Source organism: Drosophila bipectinata, chromosome 2L (genome assembly GCF_030179905.1).
Source record: "Drosophila bipectinata strain 14024-0381.07 chromosome 2L, DbipHiC1v2, whole genome shotgun sequence".
NCBI lineage: Eukaryota > Metazoa > Arthropoda > Insecta > Diptera > Drosophilidae > Drosophila > Drosophila bipectinata.
Window position 1 is genome coordinate 7831174 of NC_091736.1, and position 20330 is coordinate 7851503.

At 44.0% G+C, this 20330-nt stretch overlaps 7 protein-coding genes across 7 annotated transcripts in view; 3 read left to right on the forward strand and 4 right to left on the reverse strand.

Moving 5' to 3' along the window:
- The window catches only part of CenG1A (Centaurin gamma 1A), a 48575-nt gene extending 28452 nt beyond the window's left edge, over nucleotides 1-20123 (reverse strand). Inside the window, exon 1 of the mRNA XM_017253255.3 lies at nucleotides 19237-20123. Coding sequence (XP_017108744.2) covers nucleotides 19237-19585 — 349 coding nt within the window. The 5' untranslated portion in view covers nucleotides 19586-20123. The remainder of the gene's footprint in view (nucleotides 1-19236) is intronic.
- On the reverse strand, nucleotides 6347-7247 carry LOC108133364 (uncharacterized). Its single transcript, XM_017253260.2, has 2 exons — nucleotides 7036-7247; nucleotides 6347-6980 (listed from the first exon to the last, which is right to left on the reverse strand). The coding sequence occupies exons 1-2, from the start codon at nucleotides 7233-7235 to the stop codon at nucleotides 6428-6430; spliced, it is 753 nt and encodes a 250-aa protein (XP_017108749.2). The 5' UTR covers nucleotides 7236-7247; the 3' UTR covers nucleotides 6347-6427.
- On the reverse strand, nucleotides 7582-8643 carry LOC108133360 (uncharacterized). The gene is made up of 2 exons (XM_017253257.3): nucleotides 8459-8643; nucleotides 7582-8372 (listed from the first exon to the last, which is right to left on the reverse strand). Exons 1-2 carry the CDS (start codon nucleotides 8598-8600, stop codon nucleotides 7624-7626), a joined length of 891 nt encoding a protein of 296 aa, XP_017108746.2. The 5' UTR covers nucleotides 8601-8643; the 3' UTR covers nucleotides 7582-7623.
- LOC108133362 (uncharacterized) lies at nucleotides 8767-9825 on the reverse strand. The gene is made up of 3 exons (XM_017253258.3): nucleotides 9695-9825; nucleotides 9465-9630; nucleotides 8767-9410 (listed from the first exon to the last, which is right to left on the reverse strand). The coding sequence occupies exons 1-3, from the start codon at nucleotides 9798-9800 to the stop codon at nucleotides 8819-8821; spliced, it is 864 nt and encodes a 287-aa protein (XP_017108747.1). The 5' UTR covers nucleotides 9801-9825; the 3' UTR covers nucleotides 8767-8818.
- Nucleotides 10976-11936, forward strand: LOC108133363 (uncharacterized). Its single transcript, XM_017253259.3, has 2 exons — nucleotides 10976-11116; nucleotides 11182-11936. Exons 1-2 carry the CDS (start codon nucleotides 11047-11049, stop codon nucleotides 11889-11891), a joined length of 780 nt encoding a protein of 259 aa, XP_017108748.1. The 5' UTR covers nucleotides 10976-11046; the 3' UTR covers nucleotides 11892-11936.
- Nucleotides 12268-13346, forward strand: LOC108133365 (uncharacterized). The gene is made up of 2 exons (XM_017253262.3): nucleotides 12268-12552; nucleotides 12620-13346. Exons 1-2 carry the CDS (start codon nucleotides 12474-12476, stop codon nucleotides 13267-13269), a joined length of 729 nt encoding a protein of 242 aa, XP_017108751.2. The 5' UTR covers nucleotides 12268-12473; the 3' UTR covers nucleotides 13270-13346.
- On the forward strand, nucleotides 14424-15184 carry LOC108133366 (uncharacterized). Its single transcript, XM_017253263.3, has 3 exons — nucleotides 14424-14524; nucleotides 14587-14865; nucleotides 14928-15184. The coding sequence occupies exons 1-3, from the start codon at nucleotides 14486-14488 to the stop codon at nucleotides 15135-15137; spliced, it is 528 nt and encodes a 175-aa protein (XP_017108752.2). The 5' UTR covers nucleotides 14424-14485; the 3' UTR covers nucleotides 15138-15184.
- Nucleotides 20124-20330: the final 207 nt, after the last annotated feature.

Consider the following 20330-nt stretch of genomic DNA (forward strand, 5'->3'; position numbering starts at 1 on the left):
GATTTGGAAATCTGCATATTGCCAGAAAAAGGACGAATCTACATTTAGGAACTTGAGGATCTGAGATCTGATCTATAGGCGGAATATTTACATCGAAAACCCTATGATAGCTGTGATTTATAGCAATTTGTGGTAATTGGAGGATGGAATAGGGTTAGTGAGGAGGGGAAGGATATTAGAAATTATTAAAGAGCGAACAAAAATATTTATTTATGGTAATTGCATACTTTATCATAAATATTAAGCTATAGCCTATAATCCTTGACTGAAATGAAGATATAATATTAAATAAACTAGGTAGAAAGCATTACAATTTTCTTTAAATTTCCATTCCAATAACTCCATCCTCTGCAGAAATACCATTAAATGATTAATGATCCTCAAGAAGAACCCTGACTATGGATGTTCGATCCATTGACCAGAATTTCCTCATTAATGGCCTGGGCCAGTGGCATGTCGAACCGCAAAGAGGTGTAGATGTACGACATTTTTTTGCGAGACTCGCCACTCCATTAGTGGCGAAAAACGATCCCCATCATTACCGAGAGACCTCGACACATGGATGGAAGGATGATTAATGATGGCAGGACATGTGCCGGAGAGCATCACTCGAGTGCTAACCACTGAACCGAATACGAATAAATCGCAGCGACATCCAAAACCGCAAATTGATCGGAATTTGATGACGCACCAGAATCCTTGTTTTTTTGCGATGCATCTTGCGTTTTTTTTCGGATCTTTTTACTCGTTCTGCGTCCTTTTGTGTCCTTTATCGAGGTGCTCTCATCTAAGAAATTGCTTTCACATAATTTGTGTTGTCACTGGCCGATCGATTTTGTTAAGTTTTGTATGATTTATTTCCTTTCTTATGGCCGGAACCCTCCCCTCGAAAGATAAAACAGATCGATTGCCTTTGTCTGGAGGAGGGAATAATCGGATCAGATGCAGCCGCAGGAGAGGAAAGAGCAGGACCTCGAGGATCATTCATTCGTAATAGAGACTTGTGTGGCACAATACAAAGTTAAACTCTACAATATCTGATCTAGCTGGCACTGTGTTGACCGGGAAACCTCATCCACAAAGATAATCTAAAAGGATCAGGAGCAATTTAAGGAAGTAATTTGTAAGGGGATTGTAATCATAAATCATTAACTATTACTCATAATTATAAGAAGGACATAGTTTAGCAGAGACACAGTCTATACCATAGACATAGACGTAGATGAAGGGTTATAAGCAGTGGCGCGACTTGAAAAAGGCCCATAATTAAAAAGTTCTTAGGAAGAGAACTTAGACTAGAGTGGAAGCTACTTTTCAGAAGATTATAGTATATCGATCTTGTATAAATATTTACATGTCCCACTTCTGTGTACTTTGTAGGAAAAGTTCTCGAAAAAAAGTGCTTTACGGTGATCCTTGTCTTCGGTTCGGAATACCCAAAATCAACAAATTTTATTGATTTCTTTAAAAAATAGATAACTTTAGGTAATGAACGATATATCAAAAAAATATACATTTTTGACAAAATGTTAGAAAAACCATTTAGAGAAAAGACGAGTTAAAAAATAATCTGCTCCCTTTGAAACCATCTGACATTGTCATAAAATTAGGGTAAAGTTGCAAAAATATGTATTTTTTTGAGTTTAAAATATTAAAGAACATTCAGTACCTTTCAGTACATTTTGATTTAACAAATTTTGTGAATGTTAAAATTTATTTTAATTCTAAAATTTTGCATATTGTTTTTTAATCCTTCCAAACGAAAAGTCTTGCTGGAACTAACATTTTTTCTGAAGTATTTATTTTTCATACTTTTATGTATAAAAGTATAACAAAGTTTAGAATTTCTGAAAATCCCAACTCCTACGATGTATTGATATAAAGCTTTGAGGCGATGTCGTCCATAATATAAATAAATTAATGGAAATAAATAACAGATCTGATAAAGCCGTAAAAGATCGGAAACTAAAGTACATACAACACATATGTATTTAATTTGTTCATTTATAATACATATACATATAATATTTTTATTATTTATAATTATTCCATGTAATGGAACCATCGTCCCAAACCAAGGCAAACTGATTCAATTACATATGTAATTTCAAAAAAAAAAAACAAAATCCTTACAAAAAAGTAGAGAACTCTTCCTGTATCCGCAGGAACTGTCACCAAACAGATGACTTCTAATCCCGACAACATCCCGAAAGCTAAGCTGAGATTCGTGTTTTGAAAAGAACTTTAATTACTTGTATGTTCGTTGAATTATTCAAGCGTGACGTGACGGCTCAGGACGGTGAGGATTACGACACTCTCACAGGAGACAGCTATCCCTCAGAAGACGTCTGGCGCGTCAGAAATCCAGGATTAAACATATGTAGATCAGGGAAGCGGATCCCTGCCAGGGGGGCTGATTTTTTTTTGTGTTTGCCATCGTGGCCTGCAGCTTGAGTAACCGCAGGGGCAGGGGCGCCTCGGAAAAAAAAATGCATCACAATTCGAATGGAAGGACAATGCCTGGCAGCACATCCTTATGAGATTAAAAATGCAAATCAGCTCAAGGCAGCCGCAAGGAAAAGATGACGTGTCCAAGGACAAGGAATGACGCTGCACTCGCCCGAAGTCGGAGTCGGAGTCGGAGTCGGAGTGGGGGGGATATTGTAATTGTTGTCTGTCAGAAGAGGATGACTGCGGTGTGGTGGCCTGCCCAGAAACATGACAGCTTCATGCGTCCTCCTGCCTCACGGGGCAGCTGCGCCTGCGCCTCGGCCGACGGGCCTCATGTCTTGGCGGTTGCATGAAAATTTTCTGCAGATTTGCCTTGATTTTCATTAGCATTTGCCGTTCCTTCCATTCTCTCTGGTTTTTTGTTTGTCCTCATGGAGGATATTTTTTGGATATTTTTTACAGCCGCTTGCATGATTTGACATAATTTTGATGAATGACCCTGGGGCTGGGTTCGAGATTGTTGGCATAGCTGCTGACAGGCGGCGAGAACTTCATTTCGTCAAGGTGGCAGGGTATTGCGAATGAGTTTGGAAGAAGTTTCCATTCAAGAAAGTGGAATTAAAACAGGTTTTTTAGTTAAAAACTAATAGAACCACTTCGTCTAACTCTCGTCTTTTGAATCTATTGAATTCTAACCAAACATATACCTATATCCTTCTAATAAAATCCAAAACAAATACTCTTAATGAAACATAAAAATTAACAAAGCCTCGCAAACAATTCCAATACTGATTCCATTTTGAGGGTCACATTCCAGGACTCTGTAAGACAATGGCGCCAAAGGGTTAAAGGTGTAAACATTTGACAAAAGTGTCACATCAAGGATACGTTGTAAGCCCGGCCACAGCTGTCCCTGGCTGGAGGTCCTGGCACCGGTGGTAGAACCCAAGAGCAGAGCTGTCGGACACCTACTCCTTTGTTATGCTAAAATACCAGCTTGGCAGTGGCCCGAGATTCATATTTGATATGAAAGGCAGAGGAAAGTCTGGATTGCAAGTGTCTGGCTGCGTTTCTTGGTGTGACAGCTGTCAGAATGCTAATAAGTCATATTCAATATTTACGAGTGCCTCCTCGTGCATGCCAGGCCGGGATTAGGGGCTTCAATTGAACTCACTGATTGAGTGATTGATGGCTGGGCAGGCCGGGAAAGGATAAAGCAAACAGACATGTGGGCAGGGCTCATTAGAAGTACCAGCATATTGTTAAGGATGAGTTTCCATCAGATAGACTAACTAAACCCCAACTTAAAGCCCTTAGCCAGGTGCCTAGCCACCATTCCCAGGCAACTTGTTAATTAGTGCAACCAGCAGAGCAACAAATTGATTGATTCCCATCCCAGCCCCCATCCCAGGGATAACCCAAGGAGCAGACGAACTGCAAGTAGATGCTATAATCCTGTTAGGCAAAACTTTGGCCAGGACTCGAGGATGAACTTCCCACCATCTGCACAAAATGCGCAATTTTCGGCTTGACTGGGCACATGAAACAGATTCGAGACGAGAGGAGGGCCGTGTCAACCTTAATTGAAAAAATAAAAGTAAAACGAAGGCAACAGGGCCGCATCCTTGCAGCCTCCTGCCGCATCCTTTCGCCGCTTCCCGTTTTCGGTGGCGGCTGTTCACTTACAGGACAACGCACCTTTTCTTCCCGTGCGATTTTCACGAAATTGCGCTGCTCAATTACAGCAATCCTTGCTCCTGTTTGGTGTTTTGAATTTTCATCTCGTCTCATTTTCACTGTTGACTTGGCCAGGACAATTGCTGCGAAGGAGCACCCCTTTTGGGATCGTACTACGTTTCAAATTAAAACCCATTTAATGCACTACAAGAAAGCAAACAGCTATGGAAGCTCCTTTGAATAAACAAAAGGATATTTTGTAAGGAGGCGCAGGCCTGCGTCGTAACCCATTTTGTATCTTGTCTCATCGGAGGCCCTCCGTGATTTATTCTCTGGCCTTTATGAGCCAGAGTGGCTCTATAATGAATCCTAATTCTCGTGTTCAACAATTCAGTGCATCATAAATTTTAAATTAACCCCAATTCCACTCGGCATCCACTCCTGGGCCAGCTATCAGAGGAGCAAAGGGTTGTCCAGAACGCAAATATTTACGTCTTTCCCCAGTGTGGAAAATGAAAGGCAAGCTTCGCCTCGCCCAGCTCTTTCAATTAGCCTTTCGGCTTGGCTAGTGCCAACAGGTAAGGACTAGGCCCGAAAACCAGTTCAGGCAATTAGAGTTGGCCTAAAAAGCCTTTCACAGATGTGGCTTTAGCGGGTGAAGGGAGCCAACTTAAAGACGGTAAAGGGGTTTCTTTATAAAGAATGCTAAACTAATTAAAATGTAGACTAAGAGCTTGGTTAAATAGTAAACTATAAGACATATAACAAGGGTAAGTGGGGGACGATCTATAGGTTTCTATTAAAGATTTTACATAGATATATAATGGAGTATGTGGATGGAATAGGATCCTATAGGTTAGATCCTAGGGTTAAGTCCTAAACTAAAACACTTATATGATTGACTAATGTTATTAGAACTATAAGATATATTTAACTGATCTGGAAGAGTAAAGATTTTTGGACAAAATCCTATTTTAAACAAAAGCAAAATAATGAAAACGACAATGAAGTCGATCCCCTGAAACAGTTGCCCTCCAGCTGAGATCCTCAAGAAGCCACACAGCTAGCACCGACAGAGCATATGCAAAATGCCATCTTAAGAGTCCTCCATTGAAGCAGACATGGGTTAGTCTAGCCACTCTTTGTGGTCATAGCCAAATCGAGGTTAATCAAACTAGGTCGAAGTCCAAGGAGGTCCAAGGAGGGGGACTTTTAGAAAATTGCATCGTAAATGTCAACAAATGATGCAAAACTTGATGGTGTGGCCTGAGATGGGTTTGCCTTGGTGGGTTGCTTTTTATGACTGGCTGGAATCGTTTCTAGAGGATGGTGCTAGAGGATAGTGCTGCTAGTGCTGGCAAGGACAATGACAATGCAACAGACTGTCCGGTAGGTCGTAAAACTTCCTTAGGGACAATACCACAACCAGCAGGATGTCTCGCAGATGGGTGCTGAGCACGTACTCATGACCTAAGCCCGAAACTACTTTTTGTTTCATTTTTGCATTATGACAGCCTCTAGAGCCGGCCTCTAGACGACCTGGCGACCCGGCAAGGTGTGCCGCAGCCACACAATGAGTGTGGTGGTGGGGGAAGGACATCGATTGCTCGTAAATTGCAAATGAAATGAGCCAAAACGAATTCCAATGCGGCGAAAGAAAGCCGGGGATTTTCAAGACTCCAATAGAGAGAGAGTTCGAGATCAAGGAGATTCTCCATAGTACTCTGGACTAATTAACAACCAATGATGACATTAGAGGCGATTTTAAAAAAGAGTCCTAGCGAAATGGAAAAAAAGGATATAAAAAGAGGAGGCCTCGGAGCGAAAAAACATCTGCTGGGCGAACAAAAAGCAAAGCCACTGCCAAATCTGAGGCCAGAAAGTGTTGCAGGACCACCCGTTAATGTCCTGCTGCGTCGGCTAGGCAATTGAGATGTCCTGCTGGTGCTGCCTGGCTGCCTTTCTCTTCCAATCCGATTATGGACTTTGCTTTCGCCTCCCCTCAACGCGCCGAGTATCAACATTAATTTATGGTCCAACCGATTAGAACCCCAAAATAGAAGCCACTGATGAAGGACTGGAATGCCGTTGGAGGGGGAATCTAATCGAGCTTACCTCCAAAGAGAAGAAGGTATTCATTTTATTAGTTGTGGAATAAGTGCAGATTTCTTAATTTAATTCTCTCATTCCCACAACTAAAAATAAATAATTCCACTAATTGTTATCAAGTCTCCAGTGAGTCATTTATTGAAAGCCAGCCACTTGAAACACCTGGCTGGCGACTTCCTGGACGGGCCACTCAGCAAATGGGCTCCACCGGCAGAACGCCGTTGACCAGGCCCAGAATGATAGCCGTTATCTCGTACCAGGCCACATTGGCCAGCACCACGTTCATGGGGGGCACGATGAGCTCCTCCATGAACTGGCTGACCTCGGCGGGGTTGTCGTTGACCAGGATGTCCAGGTACTCCTTGACCAGCTCGTTGACGAACTTCGAGTACAGGCGGCTGTCCATGATTCCTGTGGTCTGGGACTTGGCCTCCCCCAGCTCCCAGTCCACCTTCCAGCTCTGCACATGCACACCGCTGGTGGCCGTGGTGGGGCGGATGATGAAGCTGCCGTGGGCCCGGAAGTCGATCAGCTCCAGATCGAACGCCCCGTCGCCCCACAACGAGAACCTGTCTCCGAAGAGTCCGGCCAAGAGGTTCAGCTTGTAGTTGGAGCTCTTCAGGGATATCTTGGGGAACTTGATGTCGAACTTGATGGTGTGCCGGATGTTGCTCCATTCCAGCTGGGATATCTCGTACCCATCCAGGCCCTCCACAACAAGGTCGGTGAAGTTACCATTGCAACTGTTCGAGGGGACTCATTAGAGGAAAGGTTGGGGACAACTAGAGTGGTTATTACCCAAAGTTCTCAGTGTTGATGGCGATTTCCTGATAGGCGACCTGGGCGGGAGCCAAGACGGGAACACCCCTGTCGGGATAGCCACAACGCATCTGCAAGCGGATGAACTCCGTCAGCTCGCGGAGCTCATCGTCGAAGAGCGTAGCGGTGCCCAGGGAGCAGCAGAGGAGAAGCGCGGCAATTACACAAGAAGCTCTCATGGCGAAGACTAACCAGAAACTGGCGCAGAGTCGACAGCTCAAAAGTACCACCTTGCCAATCAGGAGAAGCGATTAGCCACTCAAGTAACCAAAATCGATAAGATTGGATTAGGCCAGGTGCTTGGAAGATAGGCAGGGCTGTTCCTAATTCCATGTCGAAGAATGAAGATTTAAAACTCCATTTTTGCCAAGCCATTAGTCTCTTCCAAGAGGCCTCTCTACCAAATACAACCCTTTAGAGATTTAGTCTAGCCATCTAGTTCTAACACTCCAACTAGATTAGAGATTAGAGAACCCTAATCAGACTCTAATACCTCTAATCCCCAAAAGTAGACCAACTCCTCAATGTGTATGGAAGCTTTTATTAAAATTTAATCAGCTGATGCACTTAGGCCCAGGGATCGGCAGCAGGATCGCAGTCCACCACGATCGGATCGTCCTCGCTCTCGCCATCGCTGCTGGAGAGGATCAGGTCGACGAGGGTCCAGAAGTCGTTGCCCTTGAGCATCTTGTTCACGCGGGGCACAATGGTGTCCTCGATGGTGTCGGAAATGGTCTGCTGGTTGTTGTTGATGGCCTTCACCACGATGTTCTCCAGCTGGCTGTTGATGACGCGGTTGATCTTGCCGTTGCCCATGAATCCGGTGATGTCCGACTCGACGGACTCCAGGGAGATGGTGGTCTTCAGCGAGGTGATCTTGGCGGATCCCCACAGCATGGGCAGCTTGTACTTCAAAGTGCCGGCGATGCGCAGGTTCACCAAGTCGAACAGGAGCTCGCCTGAGCCCTCGTACTCGACGGACAGACCCAGCTGGCGCAGGGCGTCGATCAGGGTGTCGGTGCTGTACTTCTGGGCGGTGGTGTCGATGTTGGAGAACAGGAAGTCGAAGGTCACCTTGCTGGTGATCACGTTCAGCTTGAACTTCTGGATCTTGAAGTCATCCAGGCCGGCGATCTTCAGGCGGAAGACGTGGTTGAGGGTCTCGAAGATGCCCTTCTTGAAGTCCAGGTCGAGCTCGTTGACGCGGAGGGGAGCCAGCACCGGGATGCCGTACTGGGGCCAGCCGCACTCCATGTTCTTCTGGAGCTTGCGGATGAAGCGACGTGCCTGCCAGGACACAATGAACTGGGGGGCAACTAGGGAGGCGGCAATACTTTGGGTTAGTTTATCATTTAAGGTCTCTTGAGATCTAGAGATCCTGGCAACTCAACCCCCATCTCACCTTCAACTCCCTCCTCGGGGACAAAGAGATCAATGTCGCCATTCTGATCAGCCAACTCGAGGAGACGCTGCTCCACGCGGTTGGGCAAAGTGCCGGCGGCGCAAACGGCCACCAAGCAGGCCAAGACTACCAGGAAACGCATTGTTGGTTGTGGCTACAAGTAACTAGACTCGCTACTGAACTGGCCAGCCCCTGGCCCGGACTCTTATATACCGACAGCCGTCCGGGGCGATAAGGCGGAAAGGCAGCAGATACTGCGGAGATAGCGGAGCAGGAGTGGAGGCTAATTAAAACGCTGACCGGGGGCTCGCTTGATTTGCTTTTTATTGGCTATAGGCTATTGCTGTTTTAGGCGGAGACCTAGTCTATCTTCTTGGGCTCCACGGCCAGCCAGGGGGCGGGAGTGGGGTTGCAGGAGCCGGTGGTGGCGCTGAGCAGACTGAACAGGTACCAGATCTTGTGACCCGTGAGGTGGTCGTTCACCAGCGGCACAAAGATCTCCTCGATCAGGGAGCTGATGGCGGCCTGGTGGCCGTTGATGAAGGCCGGCACCTCCTTGTCGACCATGTCGTTGATGAACTCGTTGATCCTGCCGTTGCCCATCAGGCCGCCGATGTTGGAGGAGACGCCGCCCAAGGACACGGCGCACTCGAACTTGTAGATCTTGATGGAGCCAAAGATGAAGGGCATCTTGTACTTGAACTCGCCGGAAATGGAGAGATTCTCGAGGCTGAAGCTCAGGGGACCAGAGCTCTCGTAGCGCACTGAGAGACCCAGTTGCTTGAGCAGATCCACCAGGGTGTCGGTGTCGAGGAAGTGGGCGCTGGCCGAGATCTTCTTGAAGACAAAGTGGAACTTGACCTTCTTGCTGAAGGTGTAGCTGACCTTCAGCTTCTTGATCTCCAAATCCTCGAGACCGTCGAGACGGAAGCGCAGGAACTGCAACAGGGTACTGATATTGCGAATGAGTGTGTGGAGTTCGGTCATGGGATCTCGAGGGACTTACTCAACCACCGACTCGGCCAAGTGGATACGCAGGTCAGCGTTGGTGTAGGGGGCCAGGGGGGGGATTCCGTACTGGGGCCAGCCGCAGGGCATCTGGTTGATGAGGCCGTTGATGGCCTTCTTGGCCGATCCGTTCAGAATCAGGCCATAGGTATCCGGCTTGGCAGCTGTTCATGAATCGCACAAAAGTTAGCCCACGGATGAGGCGTGATTTGGGGTCAGCCAACTTACGATTACGCTCGACCAGCTGGTTCCACTGGTCCTCGGTCAAGAGCTCCACATCGTAGGCCGCTACGCCGGCCAAAAGGGCCACAAAAACACATACGATAGCTTTCATTGTATAGCCACCTGGTTGCCAGTCCCGGCGGTCAGTGGGCTTTTATAGCAAAATTCGGGGCGCCGAGACCGGGGGCGGGACGCGGAACGAGTCACTCACTTACAGTCAGTCGATTGTACACGAGGTAATCGCTGTGACAGATTAGGAGAACTCTGGACGATTTGCGATACTGCGATGGCTCCCGATTTACCGCGAAGGAATCCAATCACTCATGTTTGGTTTAAAAAAAGCCAGAAGCACTTGTCCAGCTGGAGTGGCTTGTTTTGGCCTAATCTCGACCGGCAATTGGGCAATCGAGTGTCAATAGCGTTTAGCGAATATATATGGCCTATCATCATGGGCTGGGAAATAGGCAAATGCCCGACTACCGGCCAACAGAACTGCGTCAAAAACAATGCAGGTGTCCGCGGATTACTGGCTGATTCCTATCGCTCGATTGGGGGTACATACTATAGGGCGTTGGCATTCTCCAAAGCCACCCAGACTAGCCAGCTGCTCTTCAAAACCTTAGACAGACTTGCAAGGTGATTTATGGTGCCTCCGATTAGGGTTTATAGTGGTTTTTGTTGGGCTAGGAACTTCTGGTCTCATAACTCATCTAGAGTGTATCAGCGGGTCACCAGTGGGTCTGCTGAGTTGCAATTTGTTTATGGAAAACACCAGCCGTAAGTCCTTTAAATAACCATTCCGATTATCAGCCATAAATCACTCAAGTCCACTTGAAAGTATTTTGATTGTAAATCAAACCCCTGAGTAGCTAGATCCTGAGAACCGCTTCAACTATTTTAATCCCAAGAATGGCCTTTGGTTGGAATTCCGCTACTGAAATACTAAAGTTTGTTAGGAATGATACTAAGGTCACTAAAGAGACACACCCCAAGCAGACTTTGATCTCGGCAGGAAGGCAATGTTATTGTTTGAGTGAAAACTATCTACTTTTACGATACCCCTTTGGAGATCAGATCATTTCCTCGGGATAAGTGCTCTGATTTATATAACTAATCATTAAAATTAAAAACTGTCCGAAAGGGGAAACCGTGGCCACTGGCCAGATAAGACAGCAATAAGCCCCCGATCGGAAGGTGGCTAATCAAATGGTGCTCGGGTGGGTGCTAGGGTGCGAAGCTCCCTTATCGCCACTCCACCTGGACGAGGTCTATAAAAAGCGGAGCATTCGGCCGGACGGTCGAGTAGTATAAAAGCGGTACTACGATCACTTTGGTAGGACTCACCAGTCGAAAGCAATATGAAATACTTTGTGGCCCTGTTGGCTTTTGTGGCCGTTGCCAGTGCGGGTACCGTCGGCGTACCCATCGGTGAGTCTCCCTCGAAATGAATCCCAGGGCCAGAGATTACCTCCTCCGTTGTTTGATTCCGGTAGATAACCACTCGATCGCCAGCACCGTGGTGGATCTCATTGAGGGGCTCAAGGAGCAGATGCCATGCGGCTTCACTGGCCTGGGCATCCCGCCGCTGGCTCCTCTCAGAATCGACCACAAGAACATCGACATCGACACCGAGGCCATCAAGGCCGAGGGCACCATCGACCACTTCCGTCTCAACGGACTGAACGAGTTCGACATCGATGAGATGAAGATCAACGCCCTCACCAGCAAGGTCACCTACAAGTTCACCTTCCGCGACGTGAACGTCGACACCCAGTACGACCTGAAGGTCCTGCTGAAGAAGTACGGTTTCACTATCAACCTCATCGGCGCCGGCCACGCCAAGTTCGCCATCAAGGATATGGTCATCTGGGGCACCCTCAAGTACTCCCTGGGCGTCATCAGTGGCAACCTGAAGCTCAAGTCCCTCGAGGTGCGCACCCACCTCGGCGAGGTTGACTCCGAGATCGAGGGCATCCTCGGCGACGGTACCATCAACGAGAAGATGAACGAGTACCTGGCCGAGGCCGTCGAGCTGGCCATCAACGAGAACGAGGACCTCATCACCGACACCATCGAGAGCATCGCCCTGCCCGTGGTCAACAACATCCTGGACGATGTCAGCATCGCCGACGTCATTGCTGGCGGCACCGGCGGCGAGGGTGGCGAGAAGGAGGTCTGCATTCCTCCAGAGTTCGATTGGTAATCACTAAATGGTTAATTAAACTACAATTTTTGAATCAAAATCAAAGTTATTTTGGACTTTTTTGGTTGGGGGGATCTGGGCTTCTTGAGGTTGTCTTGCCTATTGCTATATCTTGGCTATTAATTGATATTTTTACAACCTCTTTAGAATTTACAGCACTCATCATCGCCTATCTAGCGAACTAATCTCAAGTTGGCTCTTATCGGTTATAAAACATTTTGGCAAATTAAAAGAAGATTAGAATACAATACTTAGTTGATAAGGTTAGTCTATCAGCTCCCAAAAGTAGGCTACACAATAAGCTTCAAAGATTAAGGATATTCGTGCTTGATTTACAAACTTTTAGATATAATATCTATATACATAAATGTATATTATTTGTGTAATACATTACAATATACATATGTCTATCTATCTTTTGCAAAATATTCCCAGAATTTGTTTTCAAATCATCCAATTTTTTTCTTTGTGTAGAGATAGTCTATCTCCTCGACTGATGCCTATATAAGAGCCCTGGATGGCTGAACTTTCTTTAGTAGTTTTTGCTAGCTGAACGGCTCAAGTTGCTTGTAGTGTCCAAAAATGAGGTCCGAATTAGTGGTTGTACTTATCTTGGCTGTGGCCAGCTGCAAAGGTGCGGAGATTGCTGAGCCTCTGGCAGGTAATATTAGTTTCAAAATAAAACAAGACACAGCTCTAATGAAGCCTTCTCCAACCACCCTTTCCAGCCCAGGATCGGTCTTTCTCCAGCGTGCTTTTGGAATTCATTGACGAGGATTTGAGGTCGTTCCTGCAAACCGGCGGAGGAGGTGTCCCCGTTCTGGCTCCCCTGAAAGCCTCCCACAAGTCCCTCGACATCAGCAGCGGAGAGTTCAAAATCAAGGGCGAGGTGGAGGACTTTGTGCTGCAGGGACTCGATGGCTACGAAATTGTGATCATGAACCTGGATCTGTTCAGGAGCCGCCTCACCTTTGAACTGAACTTCCCCAGCGTGAACATCACCACCCAGTACAAGGCCGATGTGGGCAGCGGCTACAGCATCCAGCGATCTGGTGGCGCCTTCTTCGCCCTCGAAAACCTGAACATTCAGGGCAGGATCAGCTACTCCCTGGGCGTCATCTCCAACAACCTGCGAGTGAAGAACATTCTGGTGTACCCCTCGGTGGGCAACGTCAAGTCGGAGATCGAGAACCTCTCCAAATACCGCATCCTCAACCGCAAGCTCAACGAAATCGTCGAGGAGTTCGTCAGCCTGACCATCAACGACAACACCGACTACGCCGCCAACTGGGTGGACGAGCTGCTCACCCCCGTCTGCAACGACCTCATCGGTGACCGTACCCTGAGTGATCTCATCGCCATTATTACGGGAAACTAACCCAGCCCGACAAATAATTCAAATTTCCCCAAAAACATATTGCCACAAATTCCAATAAAGACAAAGAAATTACCTAATTTTGGCTCAGACCATAAAGTGTTTTTGGCCAGAAACGTGTGTACCATCATAAACCATGTGCAAACTTTATTTGAGCTGCCCACCAGCGGCTGGAAAACACACTAATCACCCCGGCCATTTGGTTAATCTAATCGTTAAGATTAGGCTTATAATAGCATTTCCTCTGCCTTTACGATAATTGATTAGTTGAAATAAATACTCGAGTTTTATTGAGAAAAGCCGCTAAGGGAGTCTTGGGGCATGCATATATTTTTGAATTTTTAGTTTTCTAATAAAAAAGAAAAGAAAAAACTTGGATATGATCTTTCGGTTTGGTCCTTTGTTTTAATACAGCATACTTTTGGGAGCAAGTATGGAATAATAACCATAGCATACTTTCAGGGTTGGCTTCTACAGCAACTATACTTTTATAGCAAGTATGGAATAATAACCATAGCATACTTTCAGGGTTGCCATTTACAGCAACTAGCCAGAAGCCAAAAAGTATGCTAAGAATATTAAAATAAGATATTTAATTAAGAGTCATATTTAATTAATATTTTTAGAGTACAAAAATATACATTTTTAAGATATAAATTATTATTAGAAATACTTAAACTAATCGTGTAAAAATTATCTTAAAAAATAAGCATATATGGATGTCCACCTGAGCCAAACCCAAAGATAGGAAAACCCCTTCTTCTTATCATTCCCTTACACAGGGTCGATGAACTAATAGTCGCACTCTAACCAAGCTTATGCAATGTTTGTTACAATATTCTTGTTTTAGCAATATCGTTATCACACCCCTGATACGATTGTGTGAGGGCGGGAGACACTGTTTATAGACAAACTGATAATGGAATCAGGCGAGGCCTTTACCACCCAGGCAGCTAGACAGACCTTGACTTGAACCGAAAAAAGTATAAGTATACATGTATATAGAACACTACACCGACATGATTATGATTATGATTATGATGCTAAGAGAATAGCCACCCAATACGCAATAGCTATTATCAGCCGAGGGATCTGAGAGCCGCACGAGAATTCCTGGCCAGAGACTCAGCTCTGATCTGGTAATCGGAATAAAGCTCGTCTATATTTCAGGGATTAGTTCGAGACTGACTTTCGTTCGATTCAGAGGCTGCGCTTGAAAATGCTGACAAAATACTTGGGATTCCTCTTGCTGGCCCAGGTAGGGAAGGCGATAAGAACTATAGAGTATATACGTTCGACTTATCAGCTTTTACTTTCAAGCTCGTGCTAGCGGCGCCCAGCCAACCCAGTCAGGAGTCGGTGGATCTCAACGATCCAGTCCAAAGGGATCTGCAACAGAAGGCCAAGCTGGAGACAGTCCATCTGTATGATTCGCTGTTCCGCTCCCAAATCGCCTACTTCACAGAGGTCAGGTCCCACCTGAGCCCTCAGACGAAGAGGTTCCGTGACATAACCCTCTACTTGACCCGTCTCAACCAAGCCATAGCCCAGGAAGGTCTGGAGGCCAAGGAAAAAATCTGGTTCGACGTTTTCGAAGAGGTATTACATACCAATGACCCTAAAATATTTATTAAAACTTAGCAACTTATATATTATTTTAGTTCAAGGAATCTCCTCTGCTGCTGAACCGGGAATCCGAGACGAACCTCAGCGATGTGCAGTACAAGCTCCTGCTGACTGGAAAGAAGCTACAGGACATATCCTCACAGTTCCTGGCGGATGTCGGAGGTTACGTTTGGAATATGGCCAAGTTTAGTGGCAAAGTCGTTGAGAATCACATAGACGGTCTGGCGAAAGCCTCCCAGACCTAGTTTTTATTTCCAAAGAAAATTAATAAACGGCGAAACTGTTTCTTTAAGTAATTAATCGATCAATTTTCCACCCACACACCCACTTCACAGCCTTGATACTTGAACGGTTTTCCGGTGATTTAAATACACTATATAATTGTGTATATATTTTGGATAAAGTAACGTATGATCCAAAAAGGTAATACCCCTTTGAAGCTAAATATTCATTATTTAAAAGAAGGGATGCCCAACAAGTACAAGTAATCAGCTTAACCTTATCAACGTTAAAGATTAAAGATTAGTCCAGATTATTTTGTTATAATTATTAAATCAGAAATATGCAGATTAATATTTATGAAACGCACTGCCAGCCAAGGGAGAGGCCTGCCTTTCAATGAAGAGATACATTTCCAGAGACTCGTCATGATTTTGTTATTCATTCTCCAGGCAGGGACCATTTTAGGACATATTATGACTTAATTACCGCATTGCAAAAATTCCCTCTCGCATTGACATTTATTTTGTTTCAACTTTTCCGGCCGGACGAGAACTTGAATAAACTCAAGCCCCAACAGCCCCCACCCAGAGTTGTGCAATTGCAGTTTAAATAGCAAATGCAAGCAAAGTGCAAGATATTTTTAATGCAAAATGCGTTAAAAATAAGCGAGAGGTGGAAGGGGAAGGGGAAGGGTGAGCCAGCAGACGATGTGCATACCAGTTGCACATGTGTCGCTTTAGAATCTAAAAGATACAAAAGATTCCACTCAAAATCAACATTTTCTCCCTTCTTAAAAATATTCACATAATTTTAAAGTATCTGGTAGATAAATAGATACATTAAACGAACAATTGGGACAACTATTTCATCTCAAAGTAATTACTTTCTCTAATTTTTTTTCGGTGTAACATTTGCAGCCCCAATGGCATCAACATGTCACGCTCTCGAGCGTATCGACGCACAACAACAATTTCCACTTCCGATTGGCACACAGACTAAAAGCCATATCAAAAATTAAAAAAAAAAAAAAAAAACACACTGATATGCGACTGCGGCAAACAACTCCCTCAAAAATTCGCTTGTCAATATTATTTTACAATTAAAAGCAAATAAACACACTTGCCGAAAGCACAGCCCCAATAAAGACAGAAGCCAACTAGCCGCAGATAAGATGCCGAAAGCAGAGTTTTAAGGGGTTACTTTGGTTAAATGGCAGGGAAAATGATGATTTTTATGATCAATGATGAGATGATTTTGTAATTTGTACAAGATTTCTAGAATATGGTACAGAAACTCTTTAGATTATCCTCCTTGTTTCTATATATCTGAACTGGTTTTTTTTTCAAAAATATATTTTCAAAACCCGATTTCTCGAGAATTTCTCAACAGATCTTGATGCCGTTTTAGACACTTCTTCGAGATACAATAATCGAGTCTACTAATCTAGTAATGTGGGAATTTAAGTTAAAGCTATAGTTTATTTTGAAATTATATATTTTTTAGAAAGTTCTTAGCTTTTTTCGTAATAATATTTATAAAAATGATAATTCTTTTAGATACTTTAGGTAATGGTCTTAGCGAAATAGACATTTTTCTTTATTTTCTTCTTCAAAGATATTCCATTTATTCCAAATATTTGTCGAATTATTTTTTAAAAAGTCAGTAAAAAATTAAAAAGTCATTCTTTAAATAATTAAAAATAAGAACTAATCGTCGCATTTCCGCGAAAGTATCGTAAGCTTCTTTTTATCGAAATTGAGATTTAAATGACAAATTATTATAAAATAGGCCCTATAGTTTCGGTATAATTCCAGATTTAATTATATTCTTTCCATTACCCTTCTAACAAACTTCTTTTAGCTTCAAGCTTCAAGTGAAGCTTTAACTTAAAATAACTTCGACCTAAAATACTTTTGACATTTTTGAAACCGTGAAACCTATGTACCCCCTTCAAGAGAAGGAAGGCTATCATATAGTTGATTCAATAAACTTGCCGTATAATTATATATTTATGAATATAATAAAACTAAAGTAAACAAATAATACCACAGTAATGTTTTCTAATAAAGAGATAATAATGTTGTGGTTTTTTTTAAAGAAAAGTATGGGTTTGCTTTGAAAAGTCCAAAGGAAAAGCATCTTAAAATGAGGAGGATAATTAATATTATTCTGGTAATTAATATTACAGAACAATAAAAAACAAAGAATAATTTAAATCCAATTATATAATAATTAAACAACAAACAACATAACAAAATAAAACGAATTTAAATTAGAATTTAATTAGTAAAGAGCTAATCTCCTTAGAAATAAAACTAAAATAAAATCGCAATTAATGAAAATTAGAGAATTAGAGAAGAAGAAACAGGTAGAATAAATATTCCCATCTAAGGCATGGGTGGACCGGCGAGAAAGTCGTTGGGGCTAATTGCAATTGCTTTAATGGGGAGAACCGCGGTCGCCACCCATTTCAGATAAGAGAGGAAATTTGTTTTTCCCTGCCTCCCATGCCTCCCATGCCCTCCCATGCCTCCGGCGGAATTTCAGAGTTGATTGTTTTGGTTTGTAGGGCCGACTACTATTACTTTCGTATTTATAGTACAAACAAACAGAGAGACGGCACACGCACTGCCTTTGTGTTTGCTTAATGCGCATTCCAGGTAAGTTATTCAAGTCCAGTGGTTATTGAACTGGCCGCAGTGCCATTATCAATATTCAGAGATAATGCGTGGAGGTATAATGATTTCGATCTTATAGGTAAATACTGCCAGAGAATAGCCCTCTATTGTTGCTAAAAATGTCGAAAATGTTTACGACAGTATCGACAGAACTGGAATGACAAACATTAATAATTCATTTCTTTAAATTCTGTGAGTATTTGATTATAAACCCTTAAATCTTAATGGCATTTATTTTAATTTAGAGTGAAATTCATTGGATTAATTGAACTACTGCGGTTCAGGGTTAATATCATTTTAGTTCGCCTGAGGAAAGGGGTTAATAGACAAAGTTCCCCATTTCTTTTAAATGCGTTTGACCTTCCCGATTGGCGGGCACCGTTACCGATACCTTCAAATATGAATTCTGAAACGGGAAAACGACAATAGGAATCAAACAATGCTGATATTGAAAGATATCTTCCGATATAGACGAAGTTTGTATACTCTTTCAGATACCTATTGGTATACCCATTACGAGGAACTCTCAAGAACTCTTAGTATAACCTTATACCCTCAGTTATAGGGTAGAATCATCCATCACGATGACGGTTGACAGTCGAATAGTCTCTGGTTGGGACATTATCCGATCTGGTACGGTTAGGGGTCAATGCCAATAAGAAAGTCGCGTGCAAAACGCTTTACGAGATCTCGTATTCTCGTTCTCGGGTTTCGTTTCTGGTTGGAGGATAGGCCTGTTCCAGAGCAACAAAACCAAGACAGAGCCCCTGAAAATGTTGTTTACATTTTTGGTGAATGTTTTGTTGTTGGTGTTGTTGGTGGTGCTTCTGCTGCTTCTTCTGCTCCTCGACAAGAGATTTTCTAATAAACCATTTTGGAAACCGGTTTCTAGTATGATTTCGTGAACGGTCTCAGTTTTGGTGGCTGCCACATAGGATGACGCAAAAGCAGAAGAGGAAGAGGGCATCAAATTTCATGCCCCACACAAACACACACACACACAACACACACATTATACATACACTGGAAATTGGGCAGAAAAGCATGTTTTAAACAAAAAACAAAGCTCTTTCTTTTGAGGAACAACACTTTCAATGGCCCCTCTTGGTCCGCTCGGTCCGGTTGAATGGGCATTTTGGTAACAATAATCCTAGCACGGGGGTTGCTCGATTGTTGCCTCATAGATTTTCGGTCAGAGATTAGCATAAAGCACTCCAAACAATGGCAACCACAAGTCCAGACGCTGGCCGCCCTGGACCCTGGACCCATATAACAAATAACAATGGAGGTGTGGATCAGATTCCCAGCAATAAACTCGTTTAATCAAAGGATGTTCCAGCCCCATCCCCGAGCCATGAAATTCAATGAGGTCTCCTGGGTGTCCCTAGGTCAAAGTTATTGTAGTACCCAGAAATCCAGAGTCTATAGCCTATATAGTACTCACCTTCAATGCAAACAACATGATCCCGAATCGACTGGGCTATCTGGGCATCGGCCAAAGGTAGCAGATCAATCAGCTCGTATATGGCATAGATCGATGGATGGACGCTCTCGAAGCGCTGGATCTCCTGGCGAATGGCCAGCGAGTTGCTGATCAGGGGCTGCGGTGGCTGAGCCACCAATATGGATGAGCCCGTCGCCACGGTGGGTATGGTGTGGTTGTGGCGCGATTGTGATTGCGATTGGGATTGGGATTGCGGGGGCGGATGCTGGATCTGTATCTGGTTTTGTAGCTGATTCTGTAGCTGTTGGGGATGCGGATGCGCCAGTGAGTGGGGATGGTAATTGCTCATGTTGGAGCGGGGGCGATGGCAGTGGCGATGATACCGAGAGTTAGCTAACGTTTTTAATTAACTTGAATTGCCGACGAGCACAAACGTAAACGTAACACACGCACTCACAACACACACAACACACACAAAACTAATATAAACGCTACACAGATGCGATGGCACAATTTTCCCGAACGAAGACGCGCAACATTTTCCAATAACAACCAACAACAAATCGGGGCAATAGAACGCTGGCGCGGCAACTTGGAGTCGTAGTTCACAGTTCGTGGTGTCAGTCAGAGCATTGCTTTTGGCTATTGGCTCAATTCAATTCAATTCAATTCACCAAATCGATTATACACCTGTACAAACAATCAAAACACCTTTTCAAAATAAATTATTACGTTGACAGCGCCCCGTAAGCACACATTGGAAGTGTCATTCGATTTCCGCAAATTGTTTGTTACGCAGCCGCCGATCCGAGCTTCCGTCCAATGCGCTACGATTTAATATTTTATACAGCTCTTTTAAATTCCAAGTTTTTACGTCTGCGATAGGGTTGTTCAATATCAAATATATCAATACATCAAAATAAAAATATATCGATATATGAACGTACTTTTCGCCAACTACATTTCACATTTTACTTGACTTCAGTTTCTTCGGTTTACAGCACTGACAGCCTGCCTGGTTCCTGCATTCGCTTGGTCTATTGAGCGATATTGCTTTTAAGTAATTTTAACTTTCCAGGGGCACATATATTATT

Coding starts and splice junctions, on each gene's coding strand:
- LOC108133363 (XM_017253259.3), top strand. CDS start 11,047: ATGAAATACTTTGTGGCCCTGTTGGCTTTTGTGGCCGTTGCCAGTGCG. Junction 11,117..11,181: donor TACCGTCGGCGTACCCATCG/GTGAGTCTCCCT, acceptor TGATTCCGGTAG/ATAACCACTCGATCGCCAGC.
- LOC108133360 (XM_017253257.3), bottom strand. CDS start 8,600: ATGCGTTTCCTGGTAGTCTTGGCCTGCTTGGTGGCCGTTTGCGCCGCC. Junction 8,373..8,458: donor CCCCGAGGAGGGAGTTGAAG/GTGAGATGGGGG, acceptor CCGCCTCCCTAG/TTGCCCCCCAGTTCATTGTG.
- LOC108133365 (XM_017253262.3), top strand. CDS start 12,474: ATGAGGTCCGAATTAGTGGTTGTACTTATCTTGGCTGTGGCCAGCTGC. Junction 12,553..12,619: donor GATTGCTGAGCCTCTGGCAG/GTAATATTAGTT, acceptor CACCCTTTCCAG/CCCAGGATCGGTCTTTCTCC.
- LOC108133362 (XM_017253258.3), bottom strand. CDS start 9,800: ATGAAAGCTATCGTATGTGTTTTTGTGGCCCTTTTGGCCGGCGTAGCG. Junction 9,631..9,694: donor CCAGCTGGTCGAGCGTAATC/GTAAGTTGGCTG, acceptor ATTCATGAACAG/CTGCCAAGCCGGATACCTAT. Junction 9,411..9,464: donor TTGGCCGAGTCGGTGGTTGA/GTAAGTCCCTCG, acceptor TCGCAATATCAG/TACCCTGTTGCAGTTCCTGC.
- LOC108133366 (XM_017253263.3), top strand. CDS start 14,486: ATGCTGACAAAATACTTGGGATTCCTCTTGCTGGCCCAG. Junction 14,525..14,586: donor GATTCCTCTTGCTGGCCCAG/GTAGGGAAGGCG, acceptor TTTACTTTCAAG/CTCGTGCTAGCGGCGCCCAG. Junction 14,866..14,927: donor GGTTCGACGTTTTCGAAGAG/GTATTACATACC, acceptor ATATTATTTTAG/TTCAAGGAATCTCCTCTGCT.
- LOC108133364 (XM_017253260.2), bottom strand. CDS start 7,235: ATGAGAGCTTCTTGTGTAATTGCCGCGCTTCTCCTCTGCTGCTCCCTG. Junction 6,981..7,035: donor ATCAACACTGAGAACTTTGG/GTAATAACCACT, acceptor CCCCTCGAACAG/TTGCAATGGTAACTTCACCG.